The 21,549-nt window shown below is 36.8% G+C and overlaps 11 protein-coding genes across 11 annotated transcripts; 7 read left to right on the top strand and 4 right to left on the bottom strand.

Moving 5' to 3' along the window:
• Positions 1-354: 354 nt before the first annotated feature.
• YMC2 (organic acid transporter) lies at positions 355-1,290 on the top strand (the record flags this gene model as incomplete). Its single annotated transcript, XM_448746.1, has 1 exon — positions 355-1,290. One exon carries the CDS (start codon positions 355-357, stop codon positions 1,288-1,290), a length of 936 nt encoding a protein of 311 aa, XP_448746.1.
• A 266-nt stretch (positions 1,291-1,556) lies between these two features.
• ARO7 (chorismate mutase ARO7) lies at positions 1,557-2,339 on the bottom strand (the record flags this gene model as incomplete). The annotated part of the gene is made up of 1 exon (XM_448747.1): positions 1,557-2,339. One exon carries the CDS (start codon positions 2,337-2,339, stop codon positions 1,557-1,559), a length of 783 nt encoding a protein of 260 aa, XP_448747.1.
• Positions 2,340-2,959: 620 nt separating this feature from the next.
• On the bottom strand, positions 2,960-3,967 carry VID24 (glucose-induced degradation complex subunit VID24; the record flags this gene model as incomplete). Its single annotated transcript, XM_448748.1, has 1 exon — positions 2,960-3,967. One exon carries the CDS (start codon positions 3,965-3,967, stop codon positions 2,960-2,962), a length of 1,008 nt encoding a protein of 335 aa, XP_448748.1.
• A 1,721-nt stretch (positions 3,968-5,688) lies between these two features.
• Positions 5,689-6,273, top strand: SND3 (Snd3p; the record flags this gene model as incomplete). The annotated part of the gene is made up of 1 exon (XM_448749.1): positions 5,689-6,273. One exon carries the CDS (start codon positions 5,689-5,691, stop codon positions 6,271-6,273), a length of 585 nt encoding a protein of 194 aa, XP_448749.1.
• A 447-nt stretch (positions 6,274-6,720) lies between these two features.
• GVI51_K12133 (uncharacterized protein) lies at positions 6,721-7,338 on the bottom strand (the record flags this gene model as incomplete). Its single annotated transcript, XM_448750.1, has 1 exon — positions 6,721-7,338. One exon carries the CDS (start codon positions 7,336-7,338, stop codon positions 6,721-6,723), a length of 618 nt encoding a protein of 205 aa, XP_448750.1.
• A 334-nt stretch (positions 7,339-7,672) lies between these two features.
• On the top strand, positions 7,673-10,030 carry AIM3 (Aim3p; the record flags this gene model as incomplete). Its single annotated transcript, XM_448751.1, has 1 exon — positions 7,673-10,030. One exon carries the CDS (start codon positions 7,673-7,675, stop codon positions 10,028-10,030), a length of 2,358 nt encoding a protein of 785 aa, XP_448751.1.
• Positions 10,031-10,419: 389 nt separating this feature from the next.
• Positions 10,420-11,772, top strand: ALG1 (chitobiosyldiphosphodolichol beta-1,4 mannosyltransferase; the record flags this gene model as incomplete). Its single annotated transcript, XM_448752.1, has 1 exon — positions 10,420-11,772. The coding sequence occupies one exon, from the start codon at positions 10,420-10,422 to the stop codon at positions 11,770-11,772; it is 1,353 nt and encodes a 450-aa protein (XP_448752.1).
• Positions 11,773-12,375: 603 nt separating this feature from the next.
• On the top strand, positions 12,376-12,864 carry GVI51_K12199 (uncharacterized protein; the record flags this gene model as incomplete). Its single annotated transcript, XM_448753.1, has 1 exon — positions 12,376-12,864. The coding sequence occupies one exon, from the start codon at positions 12,376-12,378 to the stop codon at positions 12,862-12,864; it is 489 nt and encodes a 162-aa protein (XP_448753.1).
• A 714-nt stretch (positions 12,865-13,578) lies between these two features.
• On the top strand, positions 13,579-16,044 carry EPL1 (Epl1p; the record flags this gene model as incomplete). Its single annotated transcript, XM_448754.1, has 1 exon — positions 13,579-16,044. One exon carries the CDS (start codon positions 13,579-13,581, stop codon positions 16,042-16,044), a length of 2,466 nt encoding a protein of 821 aa, XP_448754.1.
• A 737-nt stretch (positions 16,045-16,781) lies between these two features.
• On the top strand, positions 16,782-19,817 carry BST1 (Bst1p; the record flags this gene model as incomplete). The annotated part of the gene is made up of 1 exon (XM_448755.1): positions 16,782-19,817. One exon carries the CDS (start codon positions 16,782-16,784, stop codon positions 19,815-19,817), a length of 3,036 nt encoding a protein of 1,011 aa, XP_448755.1.
• A 134-nt stretch (positions 19,818-19,951) lies between these two features.
• Positions 19,952-21,205, bottom strand: STE2 (alpha-factor pheromone receptor STE2; the record flags this gene model as incomplete). Its single annotated transcript, XM_448756.1, has 1 exon — positions 19,952-21,205. One exon carries the CDS (start codon positions 21,203-21,205, stop codon positions 19,952-19,954), a length of 1,254 nt encoding a protein of 417 aa, XP_448756.1.
• Positions 21,206-21,549: the final 344 nt, after the last annotated feature.

Consider the following 21,549-nt stretch of genomic DNA (forward strand, 5'->3'; position numbering starts at 1 on the left):
CTTAGTCTGTTGGTAACCTGAGCAGCTCAGAATTTTAGCTTTGGAATCCTACTGATAAGAGGTTACTTGCCATTTGGGTAGAGGTGTCAAGTGAGACGTGAGAGCAAATGGCATTCGGGAGCGATGACGCTCTTCCGGTAGAGTCATCGATTCTGCTACTGGACTCTCTGGAGTGAATTTTTGCAAAAAAAAACTGAATAGTGATGACCTAAACAATGGTTCTGCAACTCTTTTATATATTAAATACATTTTTATAGAGGGAAAAAGTCTACAAAACACTCTTTTGAATAATCTAAAGCAATCAAGAAGTTCTTTTGGCCGGCCGAAGAACGAGACTATATCCTATACTTTGACATGTCTGAAGAATTCCCAACTCCACAACTGCTGAACGAATTGGAAGATGTCCCTCCACCAACACCATATGGGCGTGTTGTCAAAGATATATTCGCTGGTACTATGGGTGGTGTTGCGCAGGTGCTAGTGGGCCAGCCTTTTGATACCACTAAAGTCCGACTGCAAACATCAAAGACAAAAATTGGTGTGATAGAAGTTGTTCAAAATTTGCTTAGAAATGAAGGTGCTTTAGCATTTTATAAAGGTATGTTGACACCACTTCTAGGTGTTGGTATATGTGTATCGGTACAATTTGGGGTGAACGAATCCATGAAAAGGTTCTTTGCTGCCTATAATGCAGATCGAGTAGATCCGCAGAAACATGTACCTCTACCTTTGCACCAATACTACCTCTGTGGTTTGACAGGTGGTGTGGTAAATTCATTTTTAGCAGCACCAATTGAGCACGTCAGAATAAGATTGCAAACGCAAACAAGTCAAGGCAATGAGAGACAATTCAAGGGCCCATTCGACTGTATAAAAAAACTTGCCAAAGCAAAAGCATTAATGAGAGGATTACTGCCAACTATGATCAGAGCAGGCCATGGTTTAGGTACATATTTTGCTGCATATGAGGCGTTGGTTGTCAAAGAATTTGAAAAAGGTACACCAAGAAATCAGATCCCAGCTTGGAAACTTTGTTCCTTTGGTGCGTTGTCAGGTACAATCTTGTGGTTAACGGTATATCCAGTCGATGTTGTTAAATCGGTGCTACAGACAGATAGTATCGAAAATCCTAAATATAAAAATTCAATTATCAAAGCAACTAGAGCCCTGTACAAGCAACATGGAATACCTGCTTTCTTTAAAGGATTTGTGCCTACTATGATTAGGGCCGCACCTGCTAACGCAGCCACATTCGTGTCATTCGAAATGACAATGAGGGTATTGGGCTAATATCTTTTGCATTATTATCATTAATCTCCTGATATTATGGAATAAGCGCAGTAAACGGGGACCCTCATGTTATCACCATAATAACTGTCGAACCCAAATTGGTTCCACATATGTCATTATTTGAGAACGAAATCTAGCATTAAGACCACACAATATTTATATTTTACTTCTCACGGTTTATTACTTTTATAGAATTCTATCATGTATCAGTTTTTATACTATTTAAGCAATTTATATATCTTTAATCGAGACGCTGCTATAAAGTCTCAATCTAAGCGCCTCAAAAGGTAATCAACTTCAACTTCCTTAGTAATTGGAATAACAATCTCTTTGTAGATTTTAACAAGATATTCTGGCGTGATTCTTCTTACTTTTTCAGAACTGTCTACTGGAGTTGTTGGATCAACACCGTAAACATCTGCCTTTCTAACTAGTCTCTCCAAAATCTTTTCTTCGACTGCAGCATTAGTAATGCTTGACATGATGCCATCTACATCCTTCTCCCTGATCATTTTGGTGTACAGGTCAATGTCCGATTGGAATTTTGCTTCTGCGACGAATTTACCAAAATGAATCCTTCTACTCAAACTTTGCAAACATTCCATATCTCTCGTGGCAACACTACCGTAGTTTTCTTTTGAATCACCATCTGAGTTAGAGATCAAGGGCACGATTTCTTTGATATAAATGCTTTTGATCTTTTCATTATAGTTCACTGGTTTTGATGCCTTTTCATGAAGAATCTTAGGGTAATTGATTCTAGGTAGGATAGGCTCTTGAATATCATTTGGGAAGAATGGCGTTTCATCTGGCGAATCAAATCTCCGTAGTTTCGAATGCGTGATTTCCATCTGTAGTAAAGCCCAATCCAAGAAAGATCCTGTAAAATCAGGTATATTCAAATCTGGATGGTTTGGTGCATAGACAGGGGCACATACAGGAAAGTGTGATCTTTCAATAAACTTGAAGATAATACTATCTTCCATCTTAACTAGCTCATCTCTGATGTTTTGTAGGTTTAACACAGTCTCAGGTTTTGTAAAATCCATTCTCCGATTATCAATTAATTTCGGTGTTGAATATGTGCTCAAACAAATATCTGTCGAATATAACACCAAACTTTATGGAATATTATTGTTTCTCTTATAAACTATTAGATATACAGTTTGCATATGCTTGAATACATTTTTTCTCAAAACTCAACTCCAGCAGGTCTACGTCATTTCTTACTGAAAAGTTTTAGTTACCCATATCGTAATAAGATAAGACAGTGATGAGATGCTGATCAATCACATCAAATAGATAATGATTATTGTGAGTCATATATATTATTGTTGTGTATCGCACACACATCGATAGAATCAATCATTAAAGATGTAAATACAGGACATTTGAAAAATGTTAATTATTTGAGTTGCATTGTATTTATAGAGGGAGTAAACATAAAACAAATAATAGTTATGAGAATAGTATCAACTATTTTCCGTTAAGTAATTCTATAGTCTATTTTTTTTTAGCTGATTTTAGAGCAAAGTAGTATGATATAAATTGGGTCATTAAAGGTAAAGTGGGTCGTTAGATAATTTTTGTTTTTGGTTATGAATATTAAATTTTCGTTCGTTAAGGTTTGGTATTATCACGTTTAATAGTTGAAATAACAACATGACTTTCATGCCAATTCAAAAGTACAACTTGAGTTACACAAGTCTTGTGCTTTCTTACATGGCACTAATTCTAGTTGTTGGAACCTTTCTGCATCCTGGTGATAATAGAAACCTTGCATACAACCAGTGAGCTGATCATGTACCACATAATAGAAACCATCATAAGAAGCTCCGTCTACATTTTCGACAAACGCGTCTGGTACAAGGAATTTCTCCTTCCATCTCATAAAAATATATCTATCGTTCAAATAATTACGTCCTTCATTTTGAGCTTGATTTTCCATGAATAATTCTGCCAAAGTGTTTATGCTTTGTCTCTTTTTTTTGAAGTCCGGTGTAGCCTCTTCATCCTCCTTAACTAAATTAGCATGCTGTGCGATGAACAGTTCTCTGAATGCTGGGAAGTTTAACCAGTGTTCTAGATCGGTCTGGTCATCAGATTTATATGGCTCATAGTTATTCTCTTCAGGCCATTGGGAGGATAAAAACCCAAGCTCGTTATGCTCAACAGCGTAAGCTTCAAAAAATGTTGTAATTTCTGGATGTTGAGACGTCAAACCTTTAATGGTTAAGTAGCCCGTAATATGTGGCGTGGTCGTGGTATTGCCTGATTCCACTGTAGGTAGGTCTACTGTCTTTAAAGAAACATTGACTTGGTAACGCTTGTAACCAGAAAGCTGATATCCACTAAACTCAAGTCTTGGTCTCAAAAAGTTGGTCTGTGTGGTATTCTTATGCGTTGGTGTGACATAGCGGGGCACACTAACAGTGGTGTATGAAGAGCGGTCGTTCATAATGTACTTCTTCTTCTTCTTCAATGGCAAGGACTCGCTTGATGATCTGTCTATCAAATGCTGCAATGATGGCAAGGAATCCTTTGAATGACATTTGTATAAACCTTCCAGCGGTCTCTCAATAGGACTAACACTCCCATCCCTGGTGTAAGAGTTGTATTGTAAAACGTTCTTCCTTAGGGAGTGCTTCTTCTTCAGAGTAACATCCTGTTCGATCATTAGACTATATGTTGTGTTTGTATGCGTGTGCGATAATGCTATAATATACAGTATAACCGACAAGCGAAATAAAACTAAGCTATAAGAAATAAGTGAGAGAGGGAAAGATATTACCTCTTGTGAAATATTAAATATATATACTTTGCATAACTAATTATATGAATCATTTCAAAAAAAAAAGAGATTGCTAGATCAAAGGAGCATTGCTTTTTTTTTCCCTGATGTGAATACTCTGAGTTATACTTTTAGAAGCCATTTTTGCTTATCAGTTTGTCACATACTTTATCCCTCATGCACTTACTTTCTTTTTTTTTTATTTATTTTTTGTGCTTGTAATATTATCTCTGGCCAACGTTCTGGCACTGTCTGTGTCTCTTAGCAATCACAGGAAATTATTCATGGGTAATGTATGTAACAAAAAGCCATATCTGATTTTTTTTAACTGATACCCAGTACAGTTGATACGGTGAGTCAAAGAGGTAGACGGAGGTGTGGTCTAGGACCCCCCCCCCCCACCCCCATCTCACCCTTCACCTCTACGATGTATAACCACGCGCACAGCTGTAATTATAAATCTACGCTCTCTTTGCTAATTTTCCTCCACCCATTGTCTTCCAACTCACAGATAACAAGTCTCTTTTAAGGGTCCATTTTTTTTGCTTTCACTAGCCGGAATAACTAGAAGAGACAATGAGCAGACAATGCTCAGTACCCACCCTACAAACGGAATAACTCTGGGATTTCAATACAGCTACAGAAAAAAAAGAAACAATAAATACCTACTGATTAACCGGAAAAACTGTCTTCCTATGTGCATGTATCTGAATGAGGGAGAGAGCACGCCTTGTAGTCTAAGAACAAAAAAAAAGAAACGTACTCATTCCACCGGAAAAACTGTGAAAAATTAACTTGTCAGTGAACCACCGCAGCCACAACTTCCATAGTAAGAGAGGGAGGCCACAAACGTACGACCCGCACCTTGAGATCCACACAAAAACAACAACAAAACTACTACTACAAAAAAAGAAAGTAAAACCGCAGTGTTAAAAAAGTGGGGCACAGAGAAATATGTAGATCTCCTTATCTACCCCGCTCTCCCCCCTTTCAAGGCAAGAACTCCTAAAATCAAAACAACTATACACTAACAACGACTAATCATGTGTTATAAAACGTACTAGTAGATATCACATGATATTTATCAGCACATACATGACAGTGATTCATGTGACCACAGCAAGGAAGGCAAGGCATATAACTTTTGGCCTTATCGCAGTACAAACAGTTTCGGGCGAAATGCCAGGAAAGCCGTGCGTTTTTGCTCTTTACAACGTTTGCTCCCAACAGAGAGGGCATTCTTCTCTTAGATGCCAATTCTGTTGAGAATATGGGAAGACAACGTAACATAACAGCACCAAGAAAATCATGGAAAGTCTTTGAAGTTTTTCAAAATTTGAAAAAAAAAAATTTAGGCCCCATCGCAACCGTGATGTCAAAATCCAAACGCACACCTAACACACACACACACACACACACACACACACACACACACAGATTAAAAAGTATCTCTTGCCACCATGAAGAATTGGATGATTAAGTTTCTACTTAAATAGATCTTTTGTAGTCCCTACTGTTTTCTTAATATTTAAAATAAGGTCCTTATTCCGAGCGTTTATCTTCACATACACTACGCACACACACGCATTATACATACACTCGCAAATATGAATCCACAAGTGTCTAATATTATCATCATGTTGGTCATGATGCAGATTTCTCGTCGTATCGATATGGAAGACGAGACTAACATCTTATACATTAGAATTGCCTACGTTGCTTCTATCGCTATCGCTTATGTGGTGTACCAATACACCAGATCAAAGGTCGTTGCCAAGAACGACTTGACCACCTTGAAATACGTTGAACAAACTTCTCCATTCTCTGCTGAGGCTTTGGAAAAGAGCCAAAAGGAGAAATTCAACGTCACTACTGTCAGAGACTATGACTTGAAAGAATTGGACTCCGCCATCAAATCCATCTATACCGGTGTTCTAATGATGGGATTCATGCACTTCTACATGGGCTACGTTAACCCATTGTTCATGCAATCCATCTCCCCAGTTAAGTCTGCCCTTGAACACAACGTCGTCAAGATTCATTTGTTTAACAAGCCTGCCGTTGGTGATTTGAAGAGACCTTTCGTTGCCCCATCTTTGTTCGGTGGTAGCGCCAAGAACTCTACCCCAGCTGAAGCTGTCGAAAAGGCTGAAAAGGCTGGTAACGGTGGTGCTGGTATCAAGGCAGAGTAAATGAAAGTGCATTATCCTCTGAAAATATACAAACTCATTTATGCACTTTAGCCTTTCACAACCTTTTTTGTACTTATCCGGCTGATTTCCTTTGTTACAGGTCATATGATATAATCACAATAATTCACCTAGCAACTTGACAAAAAATTAAAAACAGTAAATTATATGCACTAGATCAATGCCAATCACGTATGAATTGTATGTTTTTATCATCTTTACTTCACACCTTATATAAAATTAAAACTTTGAAAATTGTGTTTATACTTTTTTGTTTGATGAGATTTTGGTTTTATTTGGTAGTCTTTCATTCATGCGGATCTGGAAGTTATCACAATCTACCTGTACTAGTATACCCTTATCTGCAAGCTGATAACACACCGTATTGTATACATTATTCCATAGCCAACGAAATAAATACATGTCAAATACTTACTCTTATCTATAAAATTATTTCCTTAGCAGCTGATCTTGTACAATCATTTCAAATAATTCCCATTCATGATTAGATGAAAATTCATTTCTTACTAAATCAACTGAATGCTGGTTGCCACTCCCACCAGTGAATGTAGCAACAGACAAATACTTGGCGAAGAGCGCCTTGCGAAATCCAAACTCTGAATAAACCCGCGCAAGTATATCACTCTGCTCATCATGATCCACAGTTATAGTCATCTCCTTCAGATTCTTATCTACTAGATCATCAAATTGTAAAACGAACATCAAATTACGCATCTTCCCGAATAGTATAAATAAGTCATCAATGTTTACTTTTAGCTTTACCGGGAATATTAGCACATTCTTAGCCCGTCGAATCCATTCAAGTAAAAATTGGTCCATGCTGTCAAAATTTTTACAGAATATTAATGTACCATCGCTTTCCTCACTATAGATGAGCATTTGAAATTTATCTGTACTATTGTGACTCAATTCAATCCATTTTAATCGATCCTCTTTGACTTTCATCTCGAGCTCATCGCGAAACGGCAGTTCACTATTCAAAAGCTCATCGACACTAAATTGAATTTGCCTATACGATCTAAACACCGTCCATCTATCTTTAATCATTATATAACTATTTGTGGTGAAATAACTCCATTGATTAGCAGATGTTCTTTAAGCCACTGGCATTACTCTGCTTTACAAGTGCAACATTGCTAAAATCGCCTTTCACTACTTTTCGTGATCAGTCTTTAAATTAGAATGGTTATAGAATGTTTATCTCTAGTAAGATAAAAGACTCAATTGCAAAAAATCAATAATAGTATGGCACTATAATCAAGATATCCTTATTAGTATTCCTGTTCATCACTGCTATTACTATAAACTTTTGAAATAGCGTCACTTAGTCAAGTGGATCAATCATTTGCAGAAAAAACATAAAGGAAGTATATAACAGAAGATGAGTGAGTTTTGGAATAATAACAAGGATACAATTGGCGCGGGCTTGAAGACAGTTGGTAAATACAGTTATAAAAGTACCAAATTTGTTGCTAAAACAGGATACCAAGCTGGCAAGTCACATTACCAAAACAGTAAAGCAAAAAGGGAGGGAAGAAGCCAAGAAGGCAGCGATGATAGTGGACAGACCACTCCAAATGTTCATATTAACTACAAAGATCCATCTGCATTCCCACCACCACCAGTAAAACCAGGACAGTTGCAATATCATGGCAGTTCCGGAAATTCTGCTAACGGAAGTAGTGCGACGATTCCTACTCTTTCAAATACAAACAACACAGCACAACTAAATGAACAACCCTATATGAATCAAATAAATAGTTCCAACCAAATTTACTCAAGGCCACAAATGGCAATCCCAGAACAACAAGTTGCAACCCCAGAGCAGCAAATGAATTCTACAACATTGCCATCTCAACCCCAAATGGCAGTACCATCACAACAAGAGCACATTCATATACAGCCTTCGAACCCCCAGCAACTACCATCCAATTATAAGCCTCAGGAACAATATTTACAGAGTGAACAACTAAATATCTCTGATAGGCATGCACCTCAACCTATGGAGAGACCAGCAATGCCGTTACCACAGCACGGAAATGTGCCACCTTTAACAACTGAAAATGTTCATCCCAATATAGAAGCTGATATTTCATCACCTGCAGTTGGTCCTCAATTCGAAGTTAAACCTTATGACTGGGAAGAACAGAAAACTACTAAAATTGAGATACCACAGGTAGATTTAACCAGTATCCCACCTCCCCCCACACATAGAGACAGAAATACAAGTAGACAAGGATCTAATAGCACACCACCTTCTAGAACACATACAGGTAACAATACATCTACAGCCTCTGTCACAACAACGGGAATTGTCGACGGGAACCTTGAATCGAACCAAGAACACACGCCAAAGCCAGCAATATTAGGCGAGTATGATGATACTTTGAATGTTGCTTATGCTCCTCCTCCCAAACCATTTAGAAGAGCGACAAATAACTCTTCAGATCTAAAACTATCCGGTGCTCAAAACACCAAGACTCCCCCACCTCCTGTAGTTTTAACCAACAAGTCAGCCGAGAGACCTAATTCGAGCAATGTAATGCCATCATTACCTTTAAGGCAAATGAACACCAAGGCCAATAGCTCTGAAAATTTACCAAAAGCTAAAATTTTAGGTGAATACGAAACCAATGTGGATGTGGGTATTGCGCCTCCACCTAGACCTACCTACAGAAAGACTGATACTGAGGCAAACCCTCCAAATAGACCATTAAGCAGATCTACTACCGAACACAAAATGAGTAGCATATCAAGAGATAATTATAATTCCATTAAATCCAGTTCTGTCAAACCTCCAGTACCAAAGAGGAATACTGGGGAGAGAGAAGGAGCACAAGAACTTAAAGCTGACATAGCTGAAAGAAGCCAAGAGATTACACCCACCCCAGGTATTTCAGGTATTTATAACTTAGACAAGAAAATTGATTTTGCACCACCTCCAAAACCCTTCAGAAGGGCTCAAACGTCATCTGATATTCCTCAGAAGTCCTCTCTTGTAACAGATGAATCTAATATCAGTGTCCCAAATAAATCACAACAGCCTATGCAAGAAAAAGATAGTATCAAAAATGCCACGCCACTCTATATACCACCTAGCAATAATATTAACTTCCCCCCACCACCCAAACCACATAATAAATCTCTAGAAGAGAGTCATACTCCTTCAAATAAGTTATCTGAGAAACCGAAACCTCCGAAGAAACCAGAACAACTGAAGGATTTGAATTTATCTACCCAACAAGCTGATAAGAACATGAAGAATAAGGATCAGTTGTTTGATAACAAAAATGAGTTATTGAGCACCATAAAAAATAAAAAAAGGCCGGCGCCTATACCCAAACCCAAACCTAAAAGTTTAACTTCAGAAGGTAACCATATGAATTTGAACACTGAAAAGGGAAAAGAAACTACAATAGAAAAACCTGACGAGTCAAAATTTTTACCAATTTCGAGTTTTCCACCTCCACCAAAGCCATTTAAACGTGAAGAGCTCTCAAAGGAGGTAGTAGATAGTGTAGGAGAAACTGCGGATTTTACAAAGCCAAAAAGAGCTGGACAGTTAGAATCAACTCAGACCGAGAAATCAAATTCAAAAGGAAAAGCACCACCACCTGTTCCAAAGAAGCGTAATGCACAGTCAAAATCCAGCCCTAGCCTAGAAGGGAGTGAGGATAACCCATTTTCAAAGTATTTAAAGGACGCAGTTCCTAACGAGCCTGATCGCTTACATAAATAATAATGCCCCAATTAAAAATACAATCAATATGAGCAACGAATATCTTACGTATCTTCGAAAGATCTAACTCATTTTATATAATAAAAACACTAATGAAAACTGGATAAGAATTACTACTATATCTATTATTTAAGTGGTTTATATCATCTCGTCTCTTTTGGCACCTTTTTTTTTCTTGGTGAACATCAAATTCTATGCGAGGTGCTATCGAGAACAATCGATTTGTTCAGTTACCAATAGATTAGCATAAGATAATACACTGATCAACTATAAATCTATCATAATATCTAAGTGTGTTTAGCTGATTCCCTTCTCTTATATTTATCATGGTTATCTAAATATAAAATATTATCCAACCTGCAAGAGGTTAGCTTAGCTATAAACGAGTTATGTCTTGGATACAGATACCATGGAGTTGGGTTGTGACCCTAATAGTGACATATTTGTCTCTGCCATTAATTATTTACTATTTGGTGCCATATATCTTTTATGGGAATAAGTCTTCAAAAAAGAGGATCATCATCTATGTGCTTGGAGATATAGGCCATTCACCAAGAATGTGCTACCATGCCAGAAGTTTTAGTGAGAAAGGCTGGCAAGTTGAGTTATGTGGATATGTGGAAGAGCAAGTTCCTGGTTTTATTGCAGAAGATCCCAATATTATTGTCCACGCTCTTCCAACGCTGACGCTACAAGGAAACAAGAGATCAATAATATTTTTGGTAAAGAAAGTATTGTTCCAAGTTTCTGCTATCATTGCTCAATTATGGGAGCTTAGGGGCAGTAATTATATGTTAATTCAGAACCCACCATCGATTCCGATTTTACCAATTGCTGTTTTCTATCGTTTGAGTGGTTGTAAACTTATCATTGATTGGCACAACTTGGCATATTCCATTATGCAATTGAAATTTAATGGAAACTTTTATCACCCCGTTGTACTTGCCTCATATGTCATAGAGTATATTTTTGGCAAGTTTGCTACTTATAATTTAACGGTCACTGAGGCCATGAAAGAATATTTAGTCAACAGTTTTGGCTTGAATCCAAAAAGGTGTGTGGTGCTATATGATAGACCTGCGACACAATTTAAACCACTCACTGAAAGTGAATCCCGCACAAAGTTACTAGACTCTGAGTTCATCAGAGATATGATCCCTGAGGGATTCAATGTAGAGAAGGGAGACAAGATAATAGTCACTTCTACCTCGTTCACTCCAGATGAAGATATTAGTATACTGATTGGTGCGTTGAAAATCTACGACAACTCTTATGAGAATCTTGATAAAAGCCTTCCAAAGATTCTCTGTTTTGTTACAGGAAAGGGCCCCATGAAGGAAAGATATGTTAAAGATGTAGAAGAGCATGATTGGCAGCATGTGTATGTTAAGTTTGTCTGGCTGAAATCGGAGGATTACCCTCGCTTGCTCCAGCTGTGTGATTATGGTGTCTCTTTACATAAGTCCAGTTCTGGCCTCGACTTACCTATGAAAATACTTGATATGTATGGCTCGGGTATACCTGTAATAGCATATAACTACCCTGTGCTTGGAGAATTGGTTAAATACAACGAGAATGGTTTGAAATTCCTGGACAGAAGAGAACTACACGAGTCATTGATCTTTGCCATGAAGGACCCAGAACTTTACAAGAAATTGAAGCAGGGGGCTTTAAAAGAGTCCCAAATTAGATGGAACTCGAGCTGGCAGTCTGCCATGCAAGAATTAAAGCTCGTCGCTTAAAAGAATGACTATCCCTCATAAACATTTTAGCATCACAAGGTACCAAACATATATTTCCTAACAATTGTATATACTCAGCCACGTAAATAGCACCTTATAATCATATGACAGTAACAATACCCCGCAACGAACTCAAAGCTAAGCTCTCACCACTTTACCGACTAGATACAGTTACTGAAATCAGCAATTAGTAAACACTGGGGAAAGTCATTGGGAACGGATCTCTGATACAGAAACTGCCTGAGAGAGAATTGACTGTTTCCTAATACAAGGAATTTACCCAGCTTTTCTTTGGCTGCCATCATAATGATTAAGCCCAATAATTTGTTTGGGCATTCGTACGAGCTATTGTCTGCAGTGACAAAATAGACAACACTTGAACTTCCACAGTATTTTCTTGGCCGCAAAGTATGTATCGCAGATAACGAACAATAGCGTCTACAAACAATAAAAGATATTATCTACGAAAGACAGACTCCGCAGAGAACACATTCATGCTTATTTCCACAACGCGATACACAGACCCAGTAATACAAGACGAGGGACGAAGAGGAGTGGGGGGGAAGGGCACGGACGGATAAGGGACCAGAGTATAGCTTTTCTATGGGAATTGTGGGAAGGGAGAAAATGGTGTCACATTGTAGGGCACTTTCTGAGAAAAGAAGTTATCTAGTCTTTCCCGAACTGACAACATCTTTGTCTCCTAAACAGAAAATTTTTTTCTTCCGTCGTCTTCGCTTTCTGAATTGTTTTTTGGTCGCCACTCACCTGAACATCCTGTTTCTCACCATATATCTGTTGTATATATACACAGTGACTTTAGACGCTAGAGTCCATCCTCTAGCTCAGGAAGAAAGCAAACAGAAAAGTGTTGCAACCTACCAACTAGGAAACACTCGCCCACCCAGCTACCCCTCGGCTAACCCCCCCATCCAAAGTCGAATAAAACAAGCCGTTCCCCCCCAGGACAGGAGAAAAACAGGAACGGAGCGTCCAGTAACAAATCAGGCGAGAAAGAGACGAGCATCACACAGAAGACGCTGCAGGAGCTTTGACACGCACTGTGGGAAGGGACAGAAACACCAAAACTGAAGAAAAGAAAAACAAATTTCTCTAAAACCAGCAATAGCTGTTTTATACGGGGCACGTGATATCGTTTTTTCCCATATATCACAGGCGCTTCTCTTTGGCTATTGAACCCTTACTGGTAATTAATTGTGCTTTACGGTGTACACTACCAGAGTTAGTGATAGTGCGACTTATAGCTGCTAAAGTGCTAAAAGTCTATCAACTTTCTACTGTATTCCCACTATTTTTTGTTGGGCGAGGTTAAATTTCTTTGCTGATATATCACATTTTAGTCAAACATACTGGAACCTTTACCTGTTCTACATTGACATAAATATTTCCTGTCGGATGCATTATTAGTTTCGAAACCTGCTCCATTCCAGCCCACAAAAATTTGTAAATATCGAAAGAAAGAAAAAAAAAGGGAACGTTTACTAAGCAAGTAGAAGATTATTCATTGTTTAAATTAAAAAGTCCTTTTTTTTTGAGTTAGTTTCTTTGCAGTGGGAGTGTATTATATTAATCAGAAAAGCATTCGATTTATTCCCTCATTTGAGGATATATTTCAAGTTTTTGTCTTCACTGAGCTTGCTTCTCAAACAACTTATTTGGCAGTATTATTTTGAAGAAACTCTTTAACTAATCTGTGCTTATACAGTTAAGTGCTTCAGACACACTACAGATAAGCTAAAATAAAATTGAATCCCCGTTTGCTAGAAATTATTTTTCACCTGGTAAATGTCTTCAAATGGTGGGAGTAATACAAATGAGAGGTCAGTGGGGCCTGATAGCGGCAGTCTGCGGAGTAACAGCAACCTGAGCAGTGTGAACGGTGATGGCTCAGATAGTGGGAGCACCAGGTTCAGGCATAGGAAGATCTCTGTGAAGCAAAGACTACGGATACATTTACCTTCTGACCTGAAGAATCTGGACAAAAACGAAATACAAAAACGTGAGTTACTCGACGTCGAGACCGGTGTTGAAAAAAATGAAGAAAAAGAAGTGCATTTGCACAGAATCTTGCAGAAGGCATCTGTGCTTGAACATTTAAATTCGAAGAAAGATTATATTCCAACACCGGATGCATCGAAGACATGGAGTGATTATGATAAATTTTATTCAGGGAAATTCGTAGAAACACAGGCTTATGTGAAGTTTTCAGTAACTGTAGAAGATTGTTGCGGTGTGCCGTATACCTTGGACGAAATTGATGATGATTTCTTGGAAAATAGTTTGAATAAGAACTCAGACTTGAAGCTAAATGAAGATGAATTTGAATCATTGTGTTCAGCATTTGAAACAGCCATTAAGGAAAGACAACCGTTCCTTCAAATGGATCCTGAGACAATTCTTACATTTGACGAAGTAAAGCCCACTCTCTTAAAGGTAGATTTTAACAATATGCATTTACGGAGTCAGTTAGCTCAAGAGGTAGCTGCCATTCATAACCCCCAAACCGCTAATAGTAGCTCAGATGGTAACGGTCCTTTTACAACTGTTTTTGATTCTTCAACTACTGCTAATGTCCGCCCAATACCCGAGCTTATCGAAAAATATGGTAAAGAAGTATATGAACATTGGTCACGTCGAAAAATTGAAGCTAAGGGAGCTGAAATATTTCCTCAACTGAAGTTTGAAAGACCTGGTGAAAAAGAAGAAGTTGATCCTTATGTGTGTTTTAGAAGACGGGAGCTCAGACATCCTAGAAAAACAAGAAGAGTTGACATTTTAAACAGTCAGAAGCTAAGAATTCTGCTTAAAGAATTGAGACATGCTAAAGACATGTCTCTACTTGTAGCTCAAAGAGAGCAAATAAATTTGCAACTAATTGAGGATGACTTGAAAATTCTGAATAAACGTAAACATGTAATTTCCATTAAGAGAAAACTCGACATAAAGGGCGAAGATGAAGACTTAATAAATCATAAGAGAAAGAGACCTACTATCATGACAATTGAGAAGAAACGACAACAAGAGGAGGCTTTGGCAGCAGCCAAGAGAGCAGCCGAACAAGAAAAAGCTGCTGCTGCGGCTAAGGCAGCCGAAGCAAAAAATAAAAGCAAAGCACAAAAGAAACAAAACGAGCAAGCTGCAAAAGTTAAATCCTCCAAACAAAAGAATTCAAGTTCTCAAGATTTGACAAAAAAGGTTACACAGGAAGAAAGTCAATCAGAGGAACAACAGCCTGCTATGTCTCATGTTTACGTCAAGCTACCTTCTTCCAAAATTCCTGATATTGTTCTGGAAGATGTTGAAAAACTTCTTCAAAACAAGGAAAAGAGTGCTAGACGTTTTGTTCAAGAAAGAATGGCTAGACGAAAATTGGAGGACAATGACGAATTCATTAATTTGACTGATGATCCACATAATCCTGTCTTTGATTTAACAACATTAAACTGTTCGGAAGTGCCATTTTCGCCATTTTCATCAATTGCTTCTTCTAAACTTAAGATTAACAAGTCATTTTATCTGCGTGATCTAAATGATTATCTCAATGGAATAGCCACTGATTTGAAAGTGTTCAATAAAGATGGTGAAAAGATAGAGGACAATAAAACTGCTTCTGGCAATCAAAATGTTCGGAAGACGGAAGTCTACAACCCCTTTGACAGTGGATCTGAACTTCACTCACGGGAGTACCCTGTTAAGTTTCGGAGGAGATTTGGTCGAGGAAACATAGAATATCTCGATGTTAAAAGAAAGATTGACAACTTTTCGGATACCCGATTTTGCGAGTTTATCGACTTCAAAGCCATCGAGAATCAAGAACTGGAAAATAACGGTAGAAATTTAGATGTTTATGAATCGCGCGCCGACGAATTTTCGAGACTTTTAGAAAAATGGAAATTTGATTCAACGAATAATGAATATGGCCTAAGATTTTCTGATGAACCAGCAAGACTGAACCAAATATCTAACGACACACAAGTGATAAGATTTGGAACCATGCTTGGTACTAAATCTTATGAGCAACTGAAAGAGGCAACCATCAGATACCGCAAGGATTATATTTCAAGAATCCGCCAACAGAAGTTAAATGCACAAAAACAGCAACAAATTTTACAACAACAACAGTTCTTACAACAACAACAAGAAAATGGGTCACCCAACAATGCGACTATGCCTATAAATCCCATAAATAAGAGCACGCTCAAGCAAGATGTTGCTAGTAATGTGCTAGTGGGTACCCAGCAGAAAAGTTAATGAATACATCTGATCTAACAAGAACGAAACATTTCTATCGAGCGATTATTATAATGAATACATTTTCATCAGGTCCTCGATCGATTGACGTTATGTTACATGCCAAATTGTAAACCTTTATGGTTTTGAATCCTTAAGGCACTATGTCACTGTTAAATTTTTACTTCTATGAGACCTGCAATATTTTTTTTCACGTTTATGATCAAGAGAGTCAATTTTCATACTCTTGGTGTCATTCCCCATTGTATTATTACTTAACAATTAAATTCGCACTACTTCAATTCGCATTTACCATAAAAGTTTCCGAAATTCCTGATTCAAGATGAGCACGGTATTTCATGCCTCGTTGCCTTCATCTTAGTTTATGACATTTTTTTTCAGTTCAAAATTTTAAATAGTAATCAAAATACTAGCATGCATATCATATATCTTAATATATATCATTATTGGTTTAGGTTAGTCAATATAATTCAACTCTCCGAGACTATTTATTAAAATATACATATGACAGTTCTTTATTTCAAGTCATAACAATCTCCTATGACTTTTGTTTTGGCCCTATTTTCGTATCTTCTTTGATTTACCTACAGAGTGAAAAAATCGGGAAATCGGCATAAAATTAGTTATAGTTAAAAGTAGCTTATGATGCATCTCAATTATATAGCATAGTCCTAAGAGGCAATATACATTAATATTAATCAGCCCACCTATTATTCGTTAATGCAATCTAATAATATATGAGCTTCATAAGAATTGCGCGAAGTCTTGCTCGAGGATATTATAACCTACCAACAAATATCATTGACAGGACATCAATAAATACATCCCGTAAGGATGACGATAGTGATACCAAAGCAACAGGTAGTCAACTGGATTCACCTGATGAGGAATGGCTTAAAGACTATAATAGCTTTGTTAATGTAAGACGGAGAAATAGGTCAGTTTTGCGCACTTTTGTGTTTGGTATAGGATTATTTCTAATTATTGCCATTTTAACTCTATGGTGGCCCCTTACTGGAGCAGATTTACCCCAGTGCCATTCAATTTACATGTATCCATCATATGCAAGAGTCGATGGATTTAATGAAAAGTTTACCAGTCTAGCAAACAAATATCATCTCTATTTGTATAGAGAACAAGGTATGGATAAAGAACCTCTAAACAACGGTGAAATACAACTTGATGGAATTCCCGTTCTTTTTATTCCAGGAAATGCAGGAAGTTATAGGCAGGTAAGATCGATTGCTGCAGCATGCTCTGAGCTTTACTTTAAACAATCAGATATACTGATCAATAAGAATGCAAAAAATCTTGATTTCTTCGCAGCTGACTTCAACGAAGACTTTACAGCTTTTCATGGTGGTACAATGTTAGATCAAGCGGAGTATCTAAATGATGCCATAAGATACATTCTCAGTTTATATGACCAGCCTGATGTGTCAACTACATTAGCTAAGCCGAAATCGGTCATAATAGTTGCTCACTCAATGGGTGGGATTGTAGCAAGACTAATGCCAACACTGAAAAATCATATACATGGGTCAGTACATTCGTATCTTACTTTGTCATCACCACACGCTGCGGCACCGATTACCTTCGATGGAGATGTACTTCAATTATACAAGAGAACCAACGAATATTGGAAAAGAGAATTAAATGACAAATCTTCATTTATTTTCAACAATGTTTCTTTGATTTCTATAACTGGAGGAATCCAAGATACTATATTACCCGCTGATTATGCTATGATTGAGGACCTAATACCTTATTCGAATGGATTTACCGTACATACCAATACAATTCAAGATGTTTGGACCCCAATAGACCATCTGGCCATTGTCTGGTGTAAACAATTGAGAGAAATAATTTCTCGTTATTTGGTGGAAACTTCTAATATTTATCTACCTTCAAAAGTTGTACCATTGGAGGAGCGCATGAAGATTGCATCACAACTGTTCCTATCTGGGTTTGAAGATTCATACAGAAATTATTCAGGTGAAGAACTTCGTAACCTCACAACTAATTCTGAAGTGAGCAGTGAAATGAAGCTAAATGATATAGTAAAAATAACTAAAGACACTATTCCAGATAAACCCTACTTATCCGTTCCTGTTGCACAATTTGATGGTAATGTTTTTCTCACATTATTCTCTAACTCTGACAATATAAAGATATTAGGTTGCGCAAATTCATATAGACATGATCCAACAATACATAGTTGCAAAGATCTGTCTCATTTTATTAAGAAAGTTCCAAGGTATTTCGATCCTAACAAAGAACATAAAACTGAAAGCAACAAGCTTTTGCATACTTCCATCGATGAATTTAAGAAATATGATTTTGTAATTGTCGATTTTTCAACTATTGTTGAGGAACACGATTTACTTGTTTATGCAACTTTGAGCCGAGAAGAACATACAGTAATTGATGTGACGCCCTCAAACTTACTATTTATGTCACAAAAGATTAAAGTGCCACCTGGAGCATTAATGAACAAATGGGAGTTCATTAATTTATGGGATTCACTCTTTGCATACAAGATGAATGTTGACACTACTGCAATGGAACAACCTTTCGAACCTTTTGTAAAACAACATATTAAAGAACCATTCGAAACTAAATGGCATCTCAATGTTTTGGAATCTACAACTAGTATAAGTTTCCACAATATAGCACCATTTATCCCAACAAATGAAAACATTACACGCTCCTTATTTTTAACATTAGTAGGATCACCAGAAAATGATTATTTTATCAGAATATCTGTTGACTATCTAATGACACTGAAACTACTCTATATTAGGTACAGATTAGCCATTGCATCCTTTCCCATAGCTGTAATTACTATGGTTTTAGCCTATCAGTTCTATATTTACGACAGAAGAGGTATTTTTCTACCTTTCGTCACTGCACTCGGTCACCTAATCTCCACATACAATACGATAATCTGTTTCAGTTTGCTAGGGCTATCCTTTTTGTGTGATATGAAATTGGTGCAAAATGCATTATTTGCGATTGATCCCTCCCATTTGAATAAACCTTATTTCAATTCTAACAAAGATGTTCGTAATAACTTTTATCTGTTAGGATTAAGATCTAAACTATTAGGTGTATTGGTATATTTTTTTTTCACAATTGGAACAGCTTTGGTGATTTTATTGAATGGTATCTTATTGACTTTTCAGAAACTATTTACAATGGCTATTAACCTCAAGAGAACAAATATGCTTCAAAACCAGAGGACTAATACTACTGCTATCATTACCAAATGGAGGTTTCTGGCTCTATTTTTAATAATTATCTCAGTTTCGACATTCATACCTTATCAAATGGCATTTATGTTGGCAGTTATAATCCAAGTTATTAATAGTCTTAAAGTAAGTTCATTAAGTGCACGCACTAAAAATCACCAGAACTTATTAAACTTCAACATGTCTCTTTTATTATTGTTAATTTTCATCGCAATCATTGACTTTCCTATAATAATTGTTTTCTTACACAACGTCGCAATTCGTTGTGGGACTTCATTCAGGTCTCAGCATAATTGCCTAGCAATCATCCCAATTCTATTAATGGTAAATAATAACTCACTATTAAGGTTACCTAATCGTACTAAGGGAAACAAAGGAAGACTAGTCTCACTTTTGGGACTAATTTATCTCTCATTATTCAGTTTAATCTATGGTATTAGAAATTTATTCTGGTTGCACCATGGAGTTAATATTTTTTCCATGTGGGTGTTTTACTTAACAATATTTAGTAAAGGATCATAACTACAGCTGTCTTGACGAAGAGATATCATATACCTAAATCACTAAGTTTACATTATCATACAATGAATTATATCATGCGAAATTCTATGAGTGTACTTAGAGAGTTTTAATAGGCATCATTAGTCGATGATATTTCATTTGTCACACTGACTTTGTTGTTTCCAAAACAACCGAGTCTCATTGAGGGCAGTGGTATCTAAAGTACTTAACTCACTATATGTTTCAGATATTCTGCCAAAATTTTCGCAAGTATGTTTTACCTTCTCAAAATCAAGGTCTCGACATTCAAAGTTTGAATTGCTAACGTCTTGCATAGAGTATTTTCCCACCTCTGCTAATGTTGAATCACTTACAATACTACGGGTAGTGTCGCCTTTTGATGTAAAACGTACAATCTTTTTGTACAAAGGGTTTTGTGAGTCACTATTGACAGATATTGAAGAGACAAAAGACCCATTGCTCTTATTCGTTTGAGAGTTTTTCCAATATTTTGGAGATCTGGATGAGTTATTTGATGTGTTAGCCCAGATAGAGGATAATGGCAAAGATAAAACAACAAATAAATTGGCAATTGGAATCAGATAATCCTGATTAGATCTGCTATCAACCGCGTAAACTATAATATATAATACTGAGGGTATCAATAATGACTGGCAGAACATGATTAATAAAATATGAAAAGCATCGAATTGACGAAGACCGAGATATCTTCTAGATCTAATAGCGAAGAAAAGTTTAATGACCAATATAAATGTCATAAAATTTATGGAGGATGCAAGCAATATTATAGATAAATTGAAAATAAGATGTGTTTGTGGCATTACCTCATCATGCAGTCCTCTTATCAGCTTTATTGCTGCAGCAAGATATGTAGCCACTGTTGCCAATCCCATTGCTATCGATATAGAGAGTACTATTTCTCTAATAAGCTTAATGTTTTCAATCGTAAACATAACATGAATCTGAAATACCAATGATGCTTCTATCGCAGCAACCAATAAAACTTGGACTATACTCGCTGCATCTTGAATTCGTTTATTATTGCTTGTAATCAACTGAGGAAACCCTGTCAGTATATAAGAAATTGAAGAATAATTCGATAAAAGGTAATGGAAGCTAAGTGCGGAATGAATCATAACTAACATCAACGACACCATGTTAATTATAAATATGGGTTTTTTCCATGTATTTGATGAGATAAACATTATTATTAACGTCATGAATATTGCTCCCAATCTAACTCCATGAACAATGGCAATTCTAAGCAATCCTTTTACAATGGCGTCCAGAGTCGAAAATCTGATTGTGTCATTTACATCATATACCGACGTGAAATTCAAGTATTCATTTCTTGGATTATACATTCTTGGATCGTAGCCCATCTCCATTGTACTAATTAACTGACTGAGATTTTAATATTATACGACACGTTATACTATAAATTCTCACTTCTAGAAGGCATAATCTTCATATCTTTTTCCATTAATGACTACAACAAGATACCCTTATATACTTAATAATACAGATATTTCTCCTGACCATTTCAAATTCATCTTGACTACTCATAGATTAACCATCTCTATGGATCTGCCATCATCAGTACTTAATTACATGTAGCACCTCATTTGATTCCATTGTTCACATTATGTATTTTACCCTATTCGGCAATTTACAAGATCATCGCATTGAAAATCACTGAAGAAAATGTCAAAAATTGGGCTCACTGAGTAGC

The sequence above is a fragment of the Nakaseomyces glabratus genome, chromosome K, assembly GCF_010111755.1.
Source record: "Nakaseomyces glabratus chromosome K, complete sequence".
Classification (NCBI taxonomy): Eukaryota; Fungi; Ascomycota; class Saccharomycetes; order Saccharomycetales; family Saccharomycetaceae; genus Nakaseomyces; species Nakaseomyces glabratus.